Source organism: Bos taurus, chromosome 12 (assembly GCF_002263795.3).
Source record: "Bos taurus isolate L1 Dominette 01449 registration number 42190680 breed Hereford chromosome 12, ARS-UCD2.0, whole genome shotgun sequence".
NCBI classification, from domain to species: Eukaryota; Metazoa; Chordata; class Mammalia; order Artiodactyla; family Bovidae; genus Bos; species Bos taurus.
The window spans coordinates 84,848,906-84,869,350 of NC_037339.1; the positions used below are offsets into that span (position 1 = coordinate 84,848,906).

At 53.4% G+C, this 20,445-nt stretch overlaps 1 protein-coding gene across 1 annotated transcript in view; it reads right to left on the bottom strand.

Annotated features, from left to right (window-relative positions):
• Positions 1 to 15,011: 15,011 nt before the first annotated feature.
• COL4A1 (collagen type IV alpha 1 chain) overlaps positions 15,012 to 20,445 on the bottom strand; it is a 131,861-nt gene continuing 126,427 nt past the window's right edge. Inside the window, exons 50-52 of the mRNA NM_001166511.3 lie at positions 18,709 to 18,823; positions 17,551 to 17,723; positions 15,012 to 15,837 (exon numbers count right to left, since the gene is read on the bottom strand). Coding sequence (NP_001159983.2) covers positions 15,756 to 15,837; positions 17,551 to 17,723; positions 18,709 to 18,823 — 370 coding nt within the window. The 3' untranslated portion in view covers positions 15,012 to 15,755. The remainder of the gene's footprint in view (positions 15,838 to 17,550; positions 17,724 to 18,708; positions 18,824 to 20,445) is intronic.

A 20,445-nucleotide genomic window follows, 5' to 3' on the forward strand; every position in this document is an offset into this window, starting at 1 on the left:
GATCTCTGATTCGTCTGCCTTTTCTAAAACCAGCTTGAACATCAGGAAGTTCACGGTTCACATTTTGCTGAAGCCTGGCTTGGAGAATTTTGAGCATTACTTCACTAGCGTGTGAGATGAGTGCAATTGTGTGGTAGTTTGAGCATTCTTTGGCATTGCCTTTCTTTGGGATTGGAATGAAAACTGACCTTTTCCAGTCCTGTGGCCACTGCTGAGTTTTCCAAATTTGCTGGCATATTGAGTACAGCACTTTCACAGCATCATCTTTCAGGATTTGGAATAGCTCAACTGGAATTCCATCACCTCCCCTAGCTTTGTTCATAGTAATGCTTTCTAAGGCCCACTTGACTTCACATTCCAGGATGTCTGGCTCTAGGTCAGTGATCACACCATCATGATTATCTGGGTCGTGAAGATCTTTTTTGTACAGTTCTTCTGTGTATTCTTGCCACCTCTTCTTAATATCTTCTTCTTCTGTTAGGTCCATACCATTTCTGTCCTTTATCGAGCCCATCTTTGCATGAAATGTTCCTTTGGTATCTGATTTTCTTGAAGAGATCCCTAGTCTTTCCCATTCTGTTGTTTCCCTCTTTTTCTTTGCATTGATCGCTGAAGAAGGCTTTCTTATCTCTTCTTGCTATTCTTTGAAACTCTGCATTCAGATGTTTATATCTGTGTAGATCACAATAAACTGTGGAAAATTCTGAAAGAGATGGGAATACCAGACCACCTGATCTGCCTCTTGAGAAATTTGTATGCAGGTCAGGAAGCAACAGTTAGAACTGGACATGGAACAACAGACTGGTTCCAAATAGGAAAAGGAGTTCATCAAGGCTGTATATTGTCACCCTGTTTATTTAACTTCTATGCAGAGTACATCATGAGAAACGCTGGACTGGAAGAAACACAAGCTGAAATCAAGATTGCCGGGAGAAATATCAATAACCTCAGATATGCAGATGACACCACCCTTATGGCAGAAAGTGAAGAGGAACTAAAAAGCCTCTTGATGAAAGTGAACGAGGAGAGTGAAAAAGTTGGCTTCAAGCTCAACATTCAGAAAACGAAGATCATGGCATCTGGTCCCATCACTTCATGGGAAATAGATGGGGAAACAGTGGAAACAGTGTCAGACTTTATTTTTCTGGGCTCCAAAATCACTGCAGATGGTGACTGCAGCCATGAAATTAAAAGACGCTTACTCCTTGGAAGGAAAGTTATGACCAACCTAGATAGCATATTCAAAAGCAGAGACATTACTTTGCCAACAAAGGTTCATCTAGTCAAGGCTATGGTTTTTCCTGTGGTCATGTATGGATGTGAGAGTTGAACTGTGAAGAAGGCTGAGCGCCGAAGAATTGATGCTCTTGAACTGTGGTGTTGGAGAAGACTCTTGAGAGTCCCTTGGACTGCAAGGAGATCCAACCAGTCCATTCTGAAGGAGATCAGTCCTGGGATTTCTTTGGAAGGAATGATGCTAAAGCTGAAACTCCAATACTTTGGCCACCTCATGCGGAGAGTTGACTCATTGGAAAAGACTCTGATGCTGGGAGGGATTGGGGGCAAGAGGAGAAGGGGACGACAGAGGATGAGATGCTGGATGGCATCACTGACTCGAAGGATGTGAGTTTGAGTGAACTCCGGGAGTTGGTGATGGACAGGGAGGCCTGGCGTGCTGTGATTCATGGGGTCGAAAAGAGTCGGACACGACTGAGTGACTGATCTGATCTGATCTGATCTGCTTCCAAGAGACCAGAGCTGGTGTCCTCTCTTTTCTGAATGAGCCGGAACCATAACTTGCATCTCAGACTTCCCTGCCCTGTCCCTGCCCAGGTGAGCGGGCCGACAAGCCCCTGGGGAAGAGCGGGCCAGCCCACCACCCACTGCAGCCCACCGGGAGCTCTTGCATCTCAAGGTGCACTGCCGCCCCTGTCCCTGCTCAGAGGGTGCCCCCAATGCCACATGGCTTCCCGGGCATGTGGCACATCTTCTGGGCATATTCCCGCCCATCTTTTTCATGATGTCCAAGATGGAAAACACCAACCACTGTCACCAGAAGTCTTGACACTCGGTTTCTTTTAGGACAATCTTGCCCCACAATATGGCTGGAAAACTTCAGACGACGCCCCCTCTCAGGGCTGGCAAGCTTGCGGTCATGATGAGATTAGCCTCTACAGCATGCAGCTTGTTTGCGCCTCTTAGAGGCCGCGTGTTTAACTCCAGGACGGGAGCCGAGGGGCGAGTCCTGTTTGTGAGTCCCGCGATCACACAGGGTCCACTTCGCCCAGTGATAAGGCTCCATCCTGGGGACCGCAGGGCGTCTCCAAGAGGCCGCCCTGACTCAGGACCGTCTCTTAATTACGGGGCTCAGAGAGGCTGGGCTGGATTGCTGACCACACTTTGGGAGGATAAAATGCTGGGTGCCCTGAGGTAAGGGGCTGCCGTGGGACCTGGGTCTTGGGTCAGCGTCTGGAGACGGGCAGCTGGCCCCTGGGGAAGCCCAGCAGCCGCCCCTTACAGGGTCCTCCACCCTTCCTGGAGCAATGCCAGGCCTCTGAGGGTCTCTGTAAGATTGGAGCTGAGCTGGAACACCCTCCAAACACTGTCGTGTGATGGGGAGGAGTTCCACACGGGAATGTGTGGCGGTTGCAGGCACGTGGATCCCAGCAGCCAGTGTGTGTGTGGTGCCTGCATGCACGTGTGTGTGTGTGTGCGTGCGTGCACGGTGTGTGTGTGTGCATGTGTGTGCGTGTGTGCGCGTGCATGTGTGAGCATGCGCTGGAAGGCAGGGGGCAGGGCAGGAGGCCTGAGCATCTGACTGGGCCTCTGCAGAGCCGCCCTCCTGGGACAGGGCGTGTTTGCCGGGAGTGGGGGCTGCTTGACGCGGGCTGTGCTGCCCTCTCGTGCCCATCTCGGAGAATAACGGCCTCCTGGGAGCATCTCAGTCGGACCCAGCAGATGGTTGGCTGGCTCTGGTCCTGGGTGTTTGGCCTCTGGACTCAGACAAGGAAGAACACACTGGGGCAGGCAGGGGTCAGTGGGAGCTGAGAGCCTTGGCCCGCCCTCTGAAGCCCCCTCTGTGAGCGGGTCCCTGGTGGATCCTGCTGGGTCCGGCATCAGAGCGCAAGGCCCACGTTCTGGTCTCCTTCCCTGTGGGCATCCCCGCTGACCCTCCCTGGAGATCAGGCCCCTGCAGAGACGGCGCTTGTCGTCAAGAATCGGGCAGCTTCCCCGAATGTCTGAAACTTCGTTGTGTTCTTTGGTCTGAAGCTGCCATGTGACTTCCTCACGCCCCACAGATTCACAGGGAAACTACTGGAGCCTTTTATGGGAGTAAAGAGACAGACCAAGTGCCTTCCCCAGGTCTGGGTGCCCTCGGGCCCCGGGCTCTGCTTGCCTGGAGACAAGTTCCCCAACCTCCGGAGTCACTAGACCACGTTCTACTTCAATTCCAAGAAAATTGTACTGCATTATTTTTAAATATAATGAATTCTGAAAGCATAGTTTTCCCCACATCCTCAGAGAGTGCTTACAACATCATTTGATGGCTCATTACTATTATTCTCTGTTTAAAACAGTTTGTTCAGGTTGGGTTTTTTTTTTTTTTTTTTCTTGTCTGCTATAAGACAGGTTTTAGGATGTCATTAGTGGTATTCAGGCTTATACCTCCAGATGCCGTGACCTGAACACATAGAAAGACTTGGTACTTCCCCGTCAGTCCAGGGGCTAAGACTCCGCATGCTCCCAACACAGGGGCACGGGTTTGATCTCTGGTCAGGGAACTCAGATTCCATATTTCTCAGGGCAGAAATAAGTAAATAAAAGATCATCATAGATCACTTTAATACATATGTCCTCACGCATATATAAATATATATATATATATATATATATATATTTAGCAGTACTATGCACAATTAGGGGCTTCCCAGGTGGCCCAGTGGTAAAGAATCTGCCTGCCAACGCAGGGAACATAGGTTCAGTCCCTGGGTGGGAAGATCCCCCGGAGAAGGGAATAGCAACCCACTCCAGTATTCTTGCCCGGAGATCCCACGGACAGAGGAGCCTGGCGGGACACAGTCCGTGGGGTGACACGTGCGACGAAGACCCCGCCTGCCACAACGAAGACCTTATGCAGCAAATACATGTTTTAAAAACACAGACACACAAAGGGAAGGGAAGGACTGCAGGGTGTCGGGCCTCTCCAAACAGACGGAAAACACACTGAGAAACAGGCCTTGTCAGTATAAGGTCTTAGGATGGCAGTGATGAAACAGAATGCTTTGGAAAGGAGCAAATAAAATAACTCAAGCGCTTTCTGTGTCCCGTTCAAAGTTCCAGTCTAAGGCTGCAGGGTCTGGGGTGTCGTGTGTGTCCAACCGGCCACAAGGACCAGAGAGGGAGGGTCCAAGCGGGCACCTCTCGTCTGCTGGCTCCTTGATCTTGGACTTCCAGCCTCTGGACCTGTGAGGAATCGATTTCTGTGGTTCATAAGCCGCCCTGTCTGTGACATTGTGCCAAAGCAGCTGAAAAAGACCAAGACACTTGCCGTCTCTAGGAGTCAACCGGCCCCGGGAAGGGCAGTGGCCCCAGCATCGGCCAGTTCCCAGATGCGACACGTCAGAAGCACAGACAACAGAAGCTGCGATTAACCGGGCTGCTCTCGGCTCGCGGCTGAAGCGCCCGGAGAACACTTCACCCCACGGCTGTTGGCTGGAGACAGTCACACCACGTGGGTCTCTCCACAGGGTTGTTTCGCTGTCTTTACACAAATGACATGATTCATCGTTTTGAGACAAAGGAAAAAAAATCAAAGGGTCCTTACGTATTGGAAAGTGCTCAGCCTCGCTCGTAACCTCATAACGGGACAAACGAAACCAGACATCTTTTGCCTCTAGACGTTTCTAGAAAGCTTCCTTGTCCATTCTGTTATGGAGGCCAAGCGGCATCCTGAGTTTCGCTGGTGCGCACATTAGTCTGGACGTGAAGGGAAAATTCACGTCGGTCAGAATTTCAAATGCTAACGCTCTGTGACCAGAAACCAATTTCTAGGTCGTTACTCTGCAGATGCACCAGCCAGGGTTATTTACAGCAGGCCCACTGGTATCAGTAAATGTTAGGAAAACAACACAGAACTCCATAAATAGGGGACAAGCTAAAATGAGTATGGGCTTCCTTCGTGGCTCACGCGGTAAAGAAACTGCCTACAGTGCAGGAAGCCAGGGTCAGAAACATCCCCTGGATAAGGGCATGGCAACCCCCTCCAGGATTCTTGCCTGGAGCATCCCATGGACAGAGGAGCCTGGCAGCTACGGCCCACGGGGTCGCAGTCAGACACGACTGAGTGACTGGCACTTTCACTTTAAAATGAGTGTGATGCATCCATGTGGCAGTGTGTGCAGCGTGAGGAAGACGGGAGAGGTTCTCTGTGTAGGAACGCTTGCAGACCACCATGCTGGAGTCAACCAGTAATAAACTAGTTAACGAAAGAAGCCACGTTCAGAAGTGTGCACGTCGTGAAGACGCTCATCTTAAAAAAGGGGGAAATAAAAGTATAGTTTTTATTTTTTCTGTGTTTTCAGAAACACTGGGAGCGTGTGAGCGAGTGGTGATCGAGTTTCCCTGGGTGGGGGGAGGGGGCGCTAGCAGAAGGGGGAGACGGAGGAGGGGAGAGGTTCCTCAGAGCTTCTCTTTTTATACATTTTTGAACCAGGTGAATGTGTTACTCAAAAATGTATTAAATGATTTTCTTTTAAAATACAGGTTTAACGCATTTGTCTGGACTTCAGCTGGTGAGTTCCAGGTGTGGTGTGGAGTCCCCTGAACTGTGCGACTCCCGTAAAGATGGGGTGCTCTGTAGCTAAGAGGGGTCCGCACCTGCTCCTTCCCTGGTGATCACATGAGAGCCACGCCCATGGAGCACAGTGGCTTGGCAGGCCAGGGGCTGGGCAGTCTGTGTTACGTCACATCCTCTGAGGTTAGATCAGATTAAATTACATGCCCATTTCACAGGGGAGCATACTGAGGCCTGGGAAGGTGGCCCCAAGCTCACACTGAGTAAACACAGAGCTGGCGTTCAGACCCAACTCCATGTCACTCCAAGGTCTGGTGTACAGGCTGCCGAGGTGCCTGGGGACCCTTCACCACGGGCTTCCTGTGCCCTGAGGACGGGCGATCCCCAGAGAGGGCCGCATCGGGGAGAAATAGGGGGAGGGAGATCTGGACCCGGTCAGCCCCTCCGGCCCATCCTAGATAGCATCCCAGGTCATCTCTGTGAAAAGTGGCAGAGTCGCATCGCAGAATGCCCATCTCTTCCGGGCATGTACCCGCCAGACTGGGCTCTGTGGAAACTGCTCTGTGTCCCCAAGCATTTGGGGACCACAGTCTGCCGGGCAGGGGTAGCGTGTTCAGTAACCCCCGTGGGAAAGTGCCAGGGCTGCCAGCACCAAACAACACAGACGGGGATGCAAACCAAGAACTTGATTCTGTCCCCGTCTGGGGCCCAGAGGTCTGAAATCAGGGGTCAGCGGGCGGCTCTGGGTGGGAGCCATCTGACCTCTGCCAGCCTCTGGTGGTCGTGGTGCCCCCCACCCTCCACCTCGCGGTCGCGTGGCACTCTCCCTGCATGCATCTGTGCTGCCGTGGTGTCTCGCCTTTTCTCCTAAGGATCCTGGTCACATTAGACGAGAGCCAAGCAACTCCAGCAGGACCGTATCTTATCTACCTATACCTGTGATGACCCCATTCCAAATCTGGTCACAGGTAACCAGAATGTGAACACACCTTTTGGGGAACACGCCTCAAGCCGTTGGAATAGAGCATCATCGGAGGGCTGGAAGTTCTGTGCAGCTGGTTTAGACAAGAGTCTGCGCAGTGGAGTCATTAAGTTACTGCTTTACTAAGTTTCAAGAACATGTAAATGAGGTGAGGCCTTGGACAAGAAGCCTTTCCTCCTGGCCTTCGCAGGCGAGGATTCAAATGTTCCCCACGAAAGTTGAAAAGAAACTGAAAACAGTTTTGAATCCAGTGACCATAACAAAGCAGAGACTCAGGGAACAGTCGGTCGTGGGGGAGAGAGCCCCGGGCGCCCGCCGGGCTGGGAAGGGGGCACGCGTCCCCCCAGGCCGCCGAGACTCCCAAGAGACAGCGTTTTCCCAGAAACTGAAAGCCAGGGGTAAGCTGGGCTGGTCACAGGACTCTGCAGGGAGGCTGGCCTTGGACGCCCACCCTGGCACAGCCCGCGGTCACACGGTTGGGTCTGTGAGGGGAAAAAAGGCTTCAGTAGAAACTGCAAGAGCTTTTCTGGGAAAGAGTCTGTTAGTGCAGGCAAAAGAAAGCTGGCGCTGGACGCCTTCTTGGGAGCCTCTGGCTGGTGGAGGCCCCAGGACTCCAGCTGGTTCTGGCGGGAGGTGGGAAGGCCTTTCTCGGAGACAGCTGACATTGGCTGCTAGTTACAATCTCTGACAAAAGGCTGCTTTTTTTTTTTTTTTTTTAATGTAATCCACTACTTTTTTTTTTTTTAATGTGGACCATTTTTTTTTAAAGTCACTGAATTTGTTACAATATTGCTTGTGTTTTATGTTTTTGGTGTTTTGACCACCAGGGATGTGGGATATAGCTCCCCAACAAGAGATCGAACCCACGCCTGCCCTGGAAGGCAAAGTCTTAACTGCTGGGCCTCCAGGCAAGCTGTTAACCACTAACCACAGGCAAAGCCTTAACCGCTAGGCCACCAGGGAAGTTCCCCAAGGGGCTGCTGTTTAGGGCTGACGGCGCCTCCCCAGCTTCACCAGATCCAACTTGACAAGAAGTTGCTGGCAGGCCCCAGGCATGCCCAGCTGAGCCGGGGGACCCCGCCATCCCATCTCACAAGGGCAGCACCCAGGAGCAGGGCAGCCAGGAGGGACGCCAAAGCAGAGAAGGAAAGAAGGTGTTCTCCCGGCGTCCACAGTGGAACTGGGAGCTCTCTGCTGTGGGCAGGACTTGTATCAGTGACGAGGTTTGTTGCTGGTGTCGTCAGGCTGAAGCCTTACCCGGGCCATCGTGAACCATTCCTGACTCTATCTGCCCAAGACAGCGCTTTGTTTTGTGAGTCCCGAGAAACAGACTCACCGAAATCATCTCGAAACACAAGTCCTCTGTCGGTTTTCTTTCTGTGGTGTCTATAGTTCAAACCCCTGTGAGAGTCCCCCAGGCCTGAGAGTCAGGCTTAAAAGGATGGAAACCCATGCGCACCCCGCCCGGGCGGTATATGTTTGCTCAGAGAGGTGACCGCGGCATGGGGGCTTTCCAGGGGGTACACCCACTCCAGGGCCTCAAGGAGAGCCTGCGGTGGACAGAAGTCGCTCGGGGACCACCTCTGGGAACCTGGGAAGCCAGCCTACTCCCTGCCTTTCCACGGAGCGGATTTTGCCTCCGGGAATCCAGGAAAACGCCTTTTCTGGGGAGGCAAAGTGTATGGAGAACACGCCTCTGACCCAGCCCCGCTGCTGGGCACCCAGGATCACTGCGGTCTGCCTGCCTGATCCCGGAGCCGAGCTCAGCCACTTACAGCTTTCAGAATAGCTGGGCCAATCACCCCAACGATGCTATCACTTTGCTTTGAAAATCCCACTTCAAAGCGGGAGCTCCAATGGAACAATTGAAAAGCAGAGCAATGCGGGGAGAGATGGTTAATATTAATAAGGTGCCCACCACCCACAGGACAATACAAAGATGCTCCCAGGGGCTCTTTCTCAAGTCTTCTTGACGGAAAGAAAACCGACAGAGGGCTTGTGTTTCGAGACGGCTTCTGTGAGTCTGTTTCTCGGGACTCACAAAGCAAAGTGCTGTCTTGAGTAGACAGAGTCGGGAATGGTTCTCGATGGCTGGGTAAGGCTTCAGCCTGAATGAACCTCGTCACTGACACAAGTCCTGCCCACAGCAGAGAGCTCCCCGTTCCACTGTGGACGCCGGGAGAACACCTTCCTTCTTTCTCTGCTTCCGTGTCCCTCCTGGCTGCCCTGCTCCTGTGTGTGTGTGTGTGTGTGTGGTTATTTTCAGCAGGCTTAAAGGAGAAAACGCTGCCCTGGGTTTCTCCCCTTCTCTGGGGAGTGCTTGAATTTGGAGCCAGTCTCTGCACCAGGGCCCTATCCTAATACCTCTTCCCCGAGAGCTGAACCCACACTTTGCCGTCCTGACTCATCCTCCGCACAGAACAGGCTCACCAAGGACCCCTCTCTGTGCACAAAGATACCATGTCAGTGAGTCCGTGCTGCGTAAGAGAAGGATTCTAAAAACCTCAGCGGTTTCTATGACCTGCTTCTCACACTCACGGGCCCAGGGGCTCTGGGGAGATTCTGCTCCGTCGTGGGTCAGCTGGCTGGGTTCTGTCTGCTCCGTGTGGTCAGCACCCCTGCCGGGCAGCTCCCTAGGTCACCTCTCCTCCTGGCCAAGGTCAGGAGGGCAGGGAGCAGAGCATCTGGTGCCCCTTGAGTCCTCCATGCAGAGCAGGAGCAATCCCGCCACCAGGGAGGCCCACCCGCTGACGTGGGTGTCCTACATGGTCCCCGAGGAGCATCAAGTCCGGGGAGGAAGGGAGTTCTCGGGGGCAGAAATGGACTCAGCCTCATGACAGAGGGAACACGGGCCCCCCCCCCCCCCCCCGTAACTACAGGGACTTGACCTCCTGAAGGGACTTGCCAGGTGCGACTAGGGGTAAAGGATCTGCCTGCAATACAGGAGACCCAGGTTCGATCCCTGGGTCGGGAAGATCCCCCGGAGGAGGGCATGGCAACCCACTTCAGTATTCTCGCCCGGAGAATTCCATGGACAGAGGAGCCTGGCAGGCCACAGTCCATGGGGTCACAGAGAGTCGGACAAGACTGAAGTGAGTGAGCATGCATGCATTTTCCTGTTAGGATTGCAGGGTTGATCTTTAACACTGTTAGGTAAGGATGTTACAGCAGGCAAGGAAAAAGACCGCCAGCTGTTTCTACGCCCACAGTCACGCCCTCCGCTGCGTAGCCTTACGACCCCTCCAGTGAAGAGGCAAGGTCTTCTGCTCTGGACTTGGAATCTGTGACTTCCTCTGGGCCCTGTCTCACGAGGGTCTCAGTCTGTCCCGGCTGCTAGCACAGAAGACTGTCATCCTCCTGCGAGGTGGGGCGTGGCTACAAGTGGCAGGGCACCCTCTGCCATCTGCCCTGGGAGTCTCTCTCCACATTGTGAGAAACCACGCATACATGCTCAGCCGTGTCTGAGTCTTTGTGACCCGAGGGACTGCAGCCCACCAGGCTCCTGCATCCACGGGGTTCTCCAGGCAAGAATACTGGTTGGGTTGCCGTTTCTTCCTCCAGGGGATCTTCCTGACCCAGGGATCGAACCCACCTGTCCTGCCGCTCCGGCTTTGTGGAAATGCCTCACAATTCCTTGTGAGAGAGCTGGTTGGTAAATACATATTATCTGCCTGAATTGGCTAGCAAAGCCTGCTTCAAAACATTCTGCAGAATTTTCTCATTTGCATCAGAGAAATAAATCACGGTGGGAAACAGCCTGCTCAGAGCTAGCAGGGACCATCCAGGACAGGGATGATAAAACACGGAACTGAGTTTCAGAAGTCGCCAACTCCGCTGGAAACTGGAGTCGAAAAAAGGCCTTTCCTGGTCGCGGCCGAGTGACTCAGTTTCACCGTGACTCAGCCCGGCTCGCGCACCCGGGGAGGGGGCGGGGGTGGGCAGCAGCAGATGCGCTGCCTTGGGGCGCAGAGCCCCCAGAGGAGGCGCAGCTATTTCTGGCGGGTAAATGAGGACAGGGCGCCCATGCGGGCGTCAGCTCAGGAAGTACAGGCTGGGCGTTAATGAGAGGAAACACCCCCCACGCGGAGGCTGCCAGTGATTCAGAGCCCAGAAACGGCTCCCCTCCCCGCAGTACCTGCAGCCTGGCAGGCCCACAGGTGACCCAGACCCAGAGAGCCCCCCGCGGGCAGGAGCCGGTCGCTCCGCAGGGAGCCAGGTCTCCCCAGCCCCCGCCAGCTCCGAAGTGGGCCAGGAAATGGTTTCGCTGATCCAAGGCTGCTTTTCCAACTTGCAGAACAAATGCTCAGCTTTAAACAAACCCCACATGCTAGGTCGCTATGGTTGGGTCCCACCCTTTGCAACGCCATGGACTGTAGCCCAGCAGGCTCCTCCGTCCATGGGATTCTCCACACAAGAGTACTGGAGTGGGTTGCCCTGCCCTCCTCCAGGGGGTCTCTCCAACCCAGGAATGGAACCCGCATCTCTCATGTCTCCTGCATTGGCCTGCGGGTTCTTTACCACCAGCGCCACCTGGGAAGCCCCCCGTTACAAGCAAATGTGAGATGCCCTGAGTACCAAGGACACTGTTACCTTGAGACGGGTGGCCCAGAGGTTTTGGGTCAGGGCGGGCAGCTTGGGTGGCTGCCCCGCTCCGTCCCATCTCGCCAGGCCAAGTGTGGAGGTACAAGGATACCCTGGAGGGTGAGGCACCGTGGCCGAGCCCAGAGGAAACCAGGTAACCTGGACTCAGCATCGCTTCACGCCTGTCCTGACGAACGTGGAGGCTCTACTGGACCAGTGGGCTGTGTCTGCATCTCAGAGCTGGGAGACGCCTGTGCGGTCCGCAGGAAGACAATGCTCTTTCAAGACAGGAAAACTCATTTTCAGAGAAAAACAGGCTGGTAGAACATTTCTCTCCATGTCCTAAAGGGAAGAGTCTCAGATCTCTGGCATGATGGGTGATGGCATGGTGGATGATGGGGTGTGGTTTGGAAGCAGAAGAGCAGATTGCAGAGCTTGACAACCATTGCAACCCGGGTGTCCTTCAGCCCCTAATGATCCAATATTTCCTGTGTGTACATCTTACCTTGTCAGGAGATGTGGGTTGTACCACAGCCCCTCCCAGGGTTTAGGAAAGCATGTGAAGAAACAAGAGCAGGCTTCACAAACGCTTGACAATTACCTTCTCCGTGTGCATCATTGGAGCCTATCAGACCAGCAGGGAGACTGAGGAATCAGAAAACTCAAGTGGTGGAAAGGACAGAGCGCTACGGCACGGCCTGAAAGCATCCTAAATCTGGAAGGTTGAAGAGGACGAGAGACTGGAGCGTGATTTTCACACAAACCCACGTGCTCGAAAGTGACCCCGGGAACACCTTTTAATACCACAGAGCAATCATCCCAGGTCTAATCCAACTAAATGCTTTGTTTGCATCGTGTGAATTGAGCTTAGGGAAAGTTCTCATGCGAGTCAAAAGGAGGCCCAGCACAGATGTGTCCTCAGGATGATTCAGAACAAGGAGTGACAGGAAGATGCGGAGAGAGAGGCAAGGGCCCTCGCGCTCTCCTGGGGGGGTGGTCTGTGCGCTATGACGCCGCCCCCGCCTCGCCTGCAGCCTGGACGGGGTGTGAACGGGGCCCACCGCTCAGTGCATGCGTTTCTCACTCCCTCTCATCCCTCACGGAGACCCCTTCAGGGCAACTCTCATGATCCTCAATTGTAACCCAGCTCTCAATGCGACTCCCAGCTATTGTGAGACTATAGTTTTCAGATCTATAACCTCATTTCACACTCTTGACAAGTGACAGGTTCCTTCCACAGTGATTTGCTTTTTAATAGAACATTTCTTAAGGGCTTCATATTATTCACTTTCATTTATCCTGTACTTAACCTGGTATCTGGTAAACAGGAGACACACAGTAATTGAATGATGAAGTGGGTGAATGGAAGGGTGGATGGGCAGATGGAGAGATGAATGGACGGGGTGGATGGATGGAAGGATGGGTGGGAGTATGGATAGATGGATGGATGGATAGATGGGTGGAAGAACTGGTGAGTTGATTGCTGGAAGGATGGGTGGGCGGATAGGAAGATGGCTGGAAGGATGGGTGGGTAGATGGGAGGATGGATGGAAGGATGAGTGGGTAGATGAATGGATGGGTGGGTGGGTGATGGATGGATGGAAGGATGGGTGGGAAGCTGGATGGAAGGATGAGTGGGTAGATGCATAGATGGGTGAGTGAGTGGATGGATGGATGGAAGGATGGGAGGATGGATGGATGGATGGATGGGTGGGTGATGGATGGATGGAAGGATGAGTGGGAGGATGGATAGATGGATGGATGGAAAGATGGGTGGAAGAATTGGTGGGTTGATGAGAGGATGGATGGAAGGATGAGTGGGTAGATGGATGGAAGGATGGGTAGGTGGGTGGATGGATGGAAGGATGGGAGGATGGATGGATGGATGGGTGGGTGATGGATGGATGGAAGGATGGGTGGGTAGGTGGATGGATGGAAGGATGGGAGGATGGATGGATGGATGGGCGGGTGGGTGGATGGATGGAAGGATGGGTGGGTGGGTGGGTGGAAGGATGGGTGCATTGATGGGAGGATGGATGGAAGGATGAGTGGGTAGATGGATGGATGGGTGGGTGGGTGATGGATGGATGGGTGGGTGGGTGATGGATGGATGGAAGGATGGGTAGGAGGGTGGATGGAAGAATGAGTGGGTAGATGGATGGATGGGTGGGTGGGTGGATGGATGGATAGATGGATGGAAGGATGGGTAGGAGGATGGATGGAAGGATGAGTGGGTAGATGGATGGATGGGTGGGTGGATGGGTGGATGGATGGATGGAAGGATGGGTAGGAGGATGGATGGAAGGATGAGTGGGTGGATGGATAGATGGGTGGAAGAATTGGTGAGTTGATGGGAGGATGGATGGAAGGATGAGTGGGTAGATGGATGGAAGGATGGGAGGATGGATGGATGGATGGATGGAATGATGGGAGGATGGATGGATGGATGGGCGGGTGATGGATGGATGGAAGGATGGGTGGGTGGATGGGTGGATAGATGGATGGATGGAAGGATGGGAGGATGGATGGATGGATGGATGGATGGACAGGCGGGTGGGTGGATGGATGGAAGGATGATGGATTGATGGGTGGGTGGATGGGAGGATGGATGGAAGGATGGGTGGGGGGGTGGATGGATGGATGGATGGGCGGGTGGATGGATGAAAGGATGGGAGGATGGATGGATGGATGGGTGGGTGATGGATGGATGGAAGGATGGGAGGATGGATGGGTGGATAGATGGATGGATGGAAGGATGGGAGGATGGATGGATGGATGGATGGATGGACAGGCGGGTGGGTGGATGGATGGAAGGATGATGGATTGATGGGTGGGTGGATGGGAGGATGGATGGAAGGACAGGTGGGGGAGGATGGCTGCCTAGATGGACAGATGGGAGAGAAGGGAGGAGGGATGAAGAAGACCATACTTTTTTTCTTTGTAGTAATTTCTGTGAATGATACCCAGTCTGTGACTCATCAGGAAGAACTACAAAATAAATGTGGTCTAAGCTGTGCAAAGCTTACACATTTATTAGCGGCTCATGCAGTAAACTTTCCTTTGAGGTTTCTGTGGAAAACTAGCAACAAATTAATAAAAGCTTAATTTTTATACAAATAGTTTTATTACAAATTTGAATTTTAAGAAATACACATTTAAAGGAATTACACAGAAGGCCTTAGTAGTCTTAAAAGCGTTTGGAGTGAAATGTCATTTCAGGCACAGTGGTCTGCCCCCCTGCCATCCATTCGCTCCCCTGCTGAAGTCTGAACACAGCTCTCGAGAACCAAGGGAGCGCCTGAATGTGCCTACAGGCAACGACACCGATATTCTGCTTGGACAGAGCTGCTTCTCACACCAGGCCGCAGAACGCGGATGCTCTTAAGATGAAGGCCTTTCAAGGCTGTTGCTTTTGAAGTCAAGTCATTCAGTTTGTGATTAGTGTTTAAAACCCTGAAGATATCTCATACAGAAGAAAACAAGAAACTCAAAGGACACGTCTCCCTGTAACAGACACCACGTCCGTGAACCTGGGTTTGGCTTTGGCAACACACAACTTTTGGTTTCGAGGTGAACAATGAAAACTGGTGTTTCACATTCGACACCCTAGTGTTTAAAAAACCTCTGTTAAAGGACAACACAGGCTTTTAAAGAAACTATGTAAGCTTTATTTTAACAGTGGAAATGAAACTACAGCTTGACCTGCCTAATTGCTGACATCTATATAAATTACTAAAATATATATATATTTCCTTTCTGCCTACTTTGGGGACCACCTTTATTCCACAGGAAATCCGTGATTTCTGCAAGAGCAGCTGCATAGTACCACACGGAGCAGAAAGACTGACATTTTTCTTTGGAGGGAGGGGGCTGTCGGAAGACAGGGCTGCCGGCCCATCCTTCCACCGGGAGGGCCCGGCCATCGGCTCCACGCGGCCAGTACTTGGACAGACCGAGGGAACCTGAATTCTGAGACAGCTCGACAGTGACCTCAACAGACCATCCATCTGGGGGTGGAACGGATCTGTCAGGACGCCGGGACGCCAAGGGGCTGCCCCCAGGATGGAAGGCCGCCCCCCTTCTAGCACCCTTTGGTTTTCTGGTGGGTCTCACGTCACACAGGAGTGCAGCGGACTCAGGACAGACATGCTCTTTATTGCATCGGGAGCGCCCGGGGGCTTCTCTACAGGCAGCTCGGCGTGGACTTGGTTCTCCTTCAGCAGCAGAGGCCAACGAAGCAGGGTGTGTTAGTCTGGCAGGTTCCTATCAGGCACCTTATGGTTTTCGTATGGACAGTGAGGTACACGGGCTATGTTTCTAGAGCTCGTTGCTGTTAGGAGGAGGAGGAGGGGGAAGAGGGAGTAGCACCATTCGTGACGCAGCTGCGGGCCGGCTCCGTTATGTCCTCCGCATGCACACCTGGCACCGGCTGACGTGCGTGCGCAGCTCCCCGGCCTTCAGCGTGGACGGCGTGGGCTTCCTGCAACGCAGCACAGGGGCCGGGTCACTGCGAGGCTCGAGCCGGCCGTCGGGATCCCCGGGACCCCGCCTCCGCCCGGCCTCCGGGCGGGACGGCGCTGGGCGCATCCCGCGGCCCCGGCAACGCCCGCGAGTTACCATCGGAATCCCGTCCCCAGGGGGTGAGAGCTCGCCCAGAGTCACCCAGGTCAGTCTGAGCCCGAAGTCTCAGCCACCGCCCACCACGGACCACCCCCCCATCCCGCCCCGCCCTCGGCCCCAGCCTCCTCGAACGCCAGCATCAAACTTCTGCTTTCTCAACTCGATTATAAACGCCCCCAGACTAAGAAAATAGTCTTCTCTTCACACACACAGATCCTAAGGGCACGTCCAATTCTTTGCAACCCCACAGACTATACAGTCCACGGAATTTTCCAGGCCAGAATACTTGAGTGGGTAGCCTTTCCCTTCTCCAGGGGATCTTCCCGACTCAGGGATCGAACCCAGGTCTCCCACATTGCAGGCAGGTCTTTATCAGCTGAGCCTCCAGGGAAGCCCGTTAAATCATCACTGAATGACAAGACGAGCAGCAAATCTGGGAAAATCAGCCAGGCCTCAAAATACTTTCATAACTTTGCAAAGATGTTCATGCTGGTGGGTCTCACTGGAGCCCAAAGAGAGGGGAACTGATCCAAATGCTTCCTGATCATAGGAATTCTGTCCTTTGACAGTTGAAACGTGAAGTCTGACCTAAAACATGTACTCATCAAATCTTTTGAAAATTAAAGTGGCCATATAATAGGATATGTGTGCAGACTCGCTGAGGTGTGTCCAACTCTGTGACCTCATGGACTACAGCCCGCCAGGCTCCTCTGCCCATGGAATTCTCTAGGCCAGAACACTGGAGTGGGTAGCCTTTCCCTTCTCCAGGGGATCTTCCCAACCCAGGGATTGAACCCAGGTCTCCCGCATTGCAGGCGGATTCTTTACCAGCTGAACAGAATGCTGTCCGAAAAGGTAAAGACAGAATCACTTATCTCCAAGGCTGAGACGTCCTTATTTGGAGGAAAGAACAGTAAGTAATTGTTCAGACCCCTCGGCGCCCTGCGTCAGCTCCTGCAGGTACTAAATACAGCATAGACGCCTCTTTATGTGTTCTCGTCCAGTACAAACCGGGCCCCGCTCCAGACTAACTCGAGGTCAGCGGCCACTTGAGACCGTTGTTTTAAAAGGTGAATCCCTCCATCCTATCAAGTCCCTCCCTATCTATTTTGGCTGCAATTTATGCTGAAATTAATTTTCCTCCGTGCAGGCCTAAAAAACAGTCACTGACGACTCAACACACACGCCCAGTTCAGCCTTATAGACACCATGAAAACCAAGGTTATTCGCACTCTGCCTGCTGGTCAAAGGTACTGTGTCTAACATGCCCTGTCTGAAGATTTGAGCTGTCTTAATGCTGCTGCCGTGGATTTGCTTTGGAAAACGACCTTTCCTCTTTCGTGGTTCTTCAGCAATGAAGGAATGAAGCCTGTCACCTAAGCTCCACCTTGAACATGGTCTCGGTTATCCGCCCCCATAGAACAGACTCACGGATTCGTTCTTACATGTGGAAGAAGAACTGTCCGTAAGGACTGCTGCAGAACTGTCTCTGCGGCTCTGCACTGGTGACGCGTACGGATCACAACTGACTGCAAAGAAAAGCCACCGAGGGGGAGGGGCCAGAGCCACTCACTTGAACATCTCGCTCCGCTCTATCGTGGCAAGCCAAAAGCTGTAAGCGTTCGCGTAGTAATTGCAAGTTCCACGGCCGTGGCACTCGATGAAGGGGGCGCTTCTGAACTCCTCCAGACACGAGCCGGGGGAGGCGAGGGCTTGGCCAGAGCCTTCAGCCCCGGCGCTGGTGTGCTGCGGGGAGACGGGACTGTGAGTCAGCGGGGATCGGGTGCTCCTCCCTGCAGAGCCGCCCCTTCTGCCTCCTGCGGTCACACACGGGCACCTACACCTCCCCGTGGCCTCAGGCCACGTGCCCCCAGCGCCAGGAACCAGCTGCCGGCCGGGATGGGAGATGACCAGTCCGGTTCATCAGCCCTGAAACAAACGCCGTCCTGACTCTTCTCTCTGCAGAACACTGAAACCTCTTCTAACTCGGGGCCTGCGATGGCAGCCAGGCCGTGCAAAGGATGCTGGGGCCAACTGAAGTAGCCTCAGACTTTCTACCCAAACTGATACAGGATCACGAAGAGCCTTTATTTGCTATGTTAGATGTTACATGTGCTTTTATAAGGTCAAGAAAAATGATCCGTTTTTTTCTTTGAAAAGGAAAAACTAAGAGAAAAAGAGGAAATAAAACCACTATGGTAACTGTTTGTTCAAATGGGTTGACGCAGGGTCCTCAGAAATGAAAACATGAAGTGAATGACATACAAGTGTCTGGTGTGACAGCCTCTCCAGGACGGCTACTTCAGACACAAGCAAAGCGGACTCTGGATTGAGAGCCAGAAGGGACATGTGAGGACAGAGCTAACGCCCTGGATTCCCAGACAAGGACCCCAGGGTCCCAGAACGTTCCAGATCTGACCATGATCACACCTCTCAGGCAAAGCTGAGATGGGAACCCCCTCAACGGGACCCCCCTCCCTGCTTCCCCCAGGGAGGCTCCAACTCAGCCTCTCATCCGGTCATCCCAGAACAGCCTCTCCAAGGAAGAGGAGAGCTCTGGGCTGGCGCTGGACACCGCCCCCCCCGCCAGTGTCCCCTCCCAGCAGAGGGGGCCAGGCTCCTGGGGACGCTTCGCAGGGCGTCCCAGCAGTGAGGACAGTAGCCAGATAGGAGAGATGGGGAGGTCATGGGCGTCTCTTTGGGGGAACACGGAGCTGCTCCAAACACTCACCATCACAAAGGAGTAGCCGATCCAGAGCGAGGACCAGCCGGTGGGGCACTGCGGGATCTGGATGGTCTGGCTGTGCACGGCCATCACCATGGCCGGAGCCTCACACACAGCACACCTGCGAAGAACCGGAGCCAAGACCCTCAGCTCAGCGCGAGGAGCCCACCCCCCACCCCTCCCCGGCACCCGCTCTCCAGCTCTGCACTCGGTCTTTCCAGTCCAGTGACATCTCATCAAACGGAGCAGGTGCCCTGCTTGGACTCTGAGGCCCAGGGCTTCTCACTGATTTGATAGAGTTGCCTTGGTGTTCAAATATTAAACTCTGAGCCACACTCAACACTTGTCATTTCCCCATCTGCTCTGTTATAAGGGGAAGGCAACCCGGAGCCAGGTTGTAACAGGGCCCGTCTCCCCCGGGGGAGCTGGGGCCGCAGGAGACGTCTGTGTCTCCTTTGCGAACCACAGCATGCTCCGGCGTTTCAGCAATGAGCACGGACCTCAGCAAACACACGGAATGCTCAAGAAAAAGGAGATGGTGCCATTCAAGGGCCAGTGCTTCTGGAACACGGTGCTTTAAGCCCTGAATCATCTTCAGTGGAAGAACATCTGCTGAATTACAGTAACTAAGAAAAACAATGAGCCTGGGGCCAGCAGCCCACGTGCGCCTCCTTCCAGGGACCGTCCAGACCTGGAGCCAACAGACCAGTGAGGAGACCTGCCCAGGGCTGGACCCAGAATGTTCTGCCTGGCACCTACCCTGCTAAGACACCCTCTGAGGGTGCACTCACGGTTTGTTAAATAAGTAAACAATAGCAGTGACCACATTCAAGTCACAGAATGAGCACAGAGCCAACAGTGCTGATAAATGACTGCAAATGATGTTAATAATACACCTAGCTAGGCTGGAACATTTGCACGAAAATAGATGTGACGTGGGAACAGGCCGGAACGAGTGCTTGGTTTTCCCCGGATGTGAGAGTCTCGTGTGTGTTGTGCTACTTCTATTTTATTCACACAAATGCAGATGGATTAAAGGGCTCGATTAAACAACAGCTACTGAAATTGGCCTTTCAAATCTGCCACCATCTGCCTGCCGGGCCCGGGAGCGGACAGCGTGCAGGAAAGGGACTCATGATAGCCTCTGCTGGGCTGGCAGGTTCAGGCTGCTGCAGAGACACGGTCTCGACCCCGTCAGATGGGTGTTCCGGGACAGAGTCGCAGGTCTAATGAGCTGTGTCGTCCCTTGAAATTCATGAGTCTCCTTCTCCATGTTATTCATGAGAGCCTGAGACCAGAGTTGGTGTATAAGGCAGAATCAGAGCTCAGCTCCGGCTCTCAGACCAGTGGTCTGTGCTCTAGGGCAATTAAACCATCCACAGCTATGGATGCCTCACGTCTGCAGAAAGTCAGAAAGTGCTTAGAAGCTTGTGTCCAGGTGACAGCAGAAAGCTTGCTGTTCTTTCTGCTGGAAAGGGAGGATTTTGTGTCGTTAATTCTTTCTGAAATTAAGCTTTAGGGCGTCCCCAAAGGAAAGGCCTTGGAAAGAACCTGTGAGTTTTGAGAGGTCGTCAGAAACCACCAAGTCAAAGTGACCACGGGAGCTGGGTGCCCGGGAGGAACAGGTGGCACGATGACCAAAGGGGAGGTAGATACACGTGCTTTCAGAGCCGTGACTTAAAGGATGTGACTTCTGAGGTCTCTTCCGGCTCAGAGTCTGTGGGTTAGCTAACAAGGAGCTGC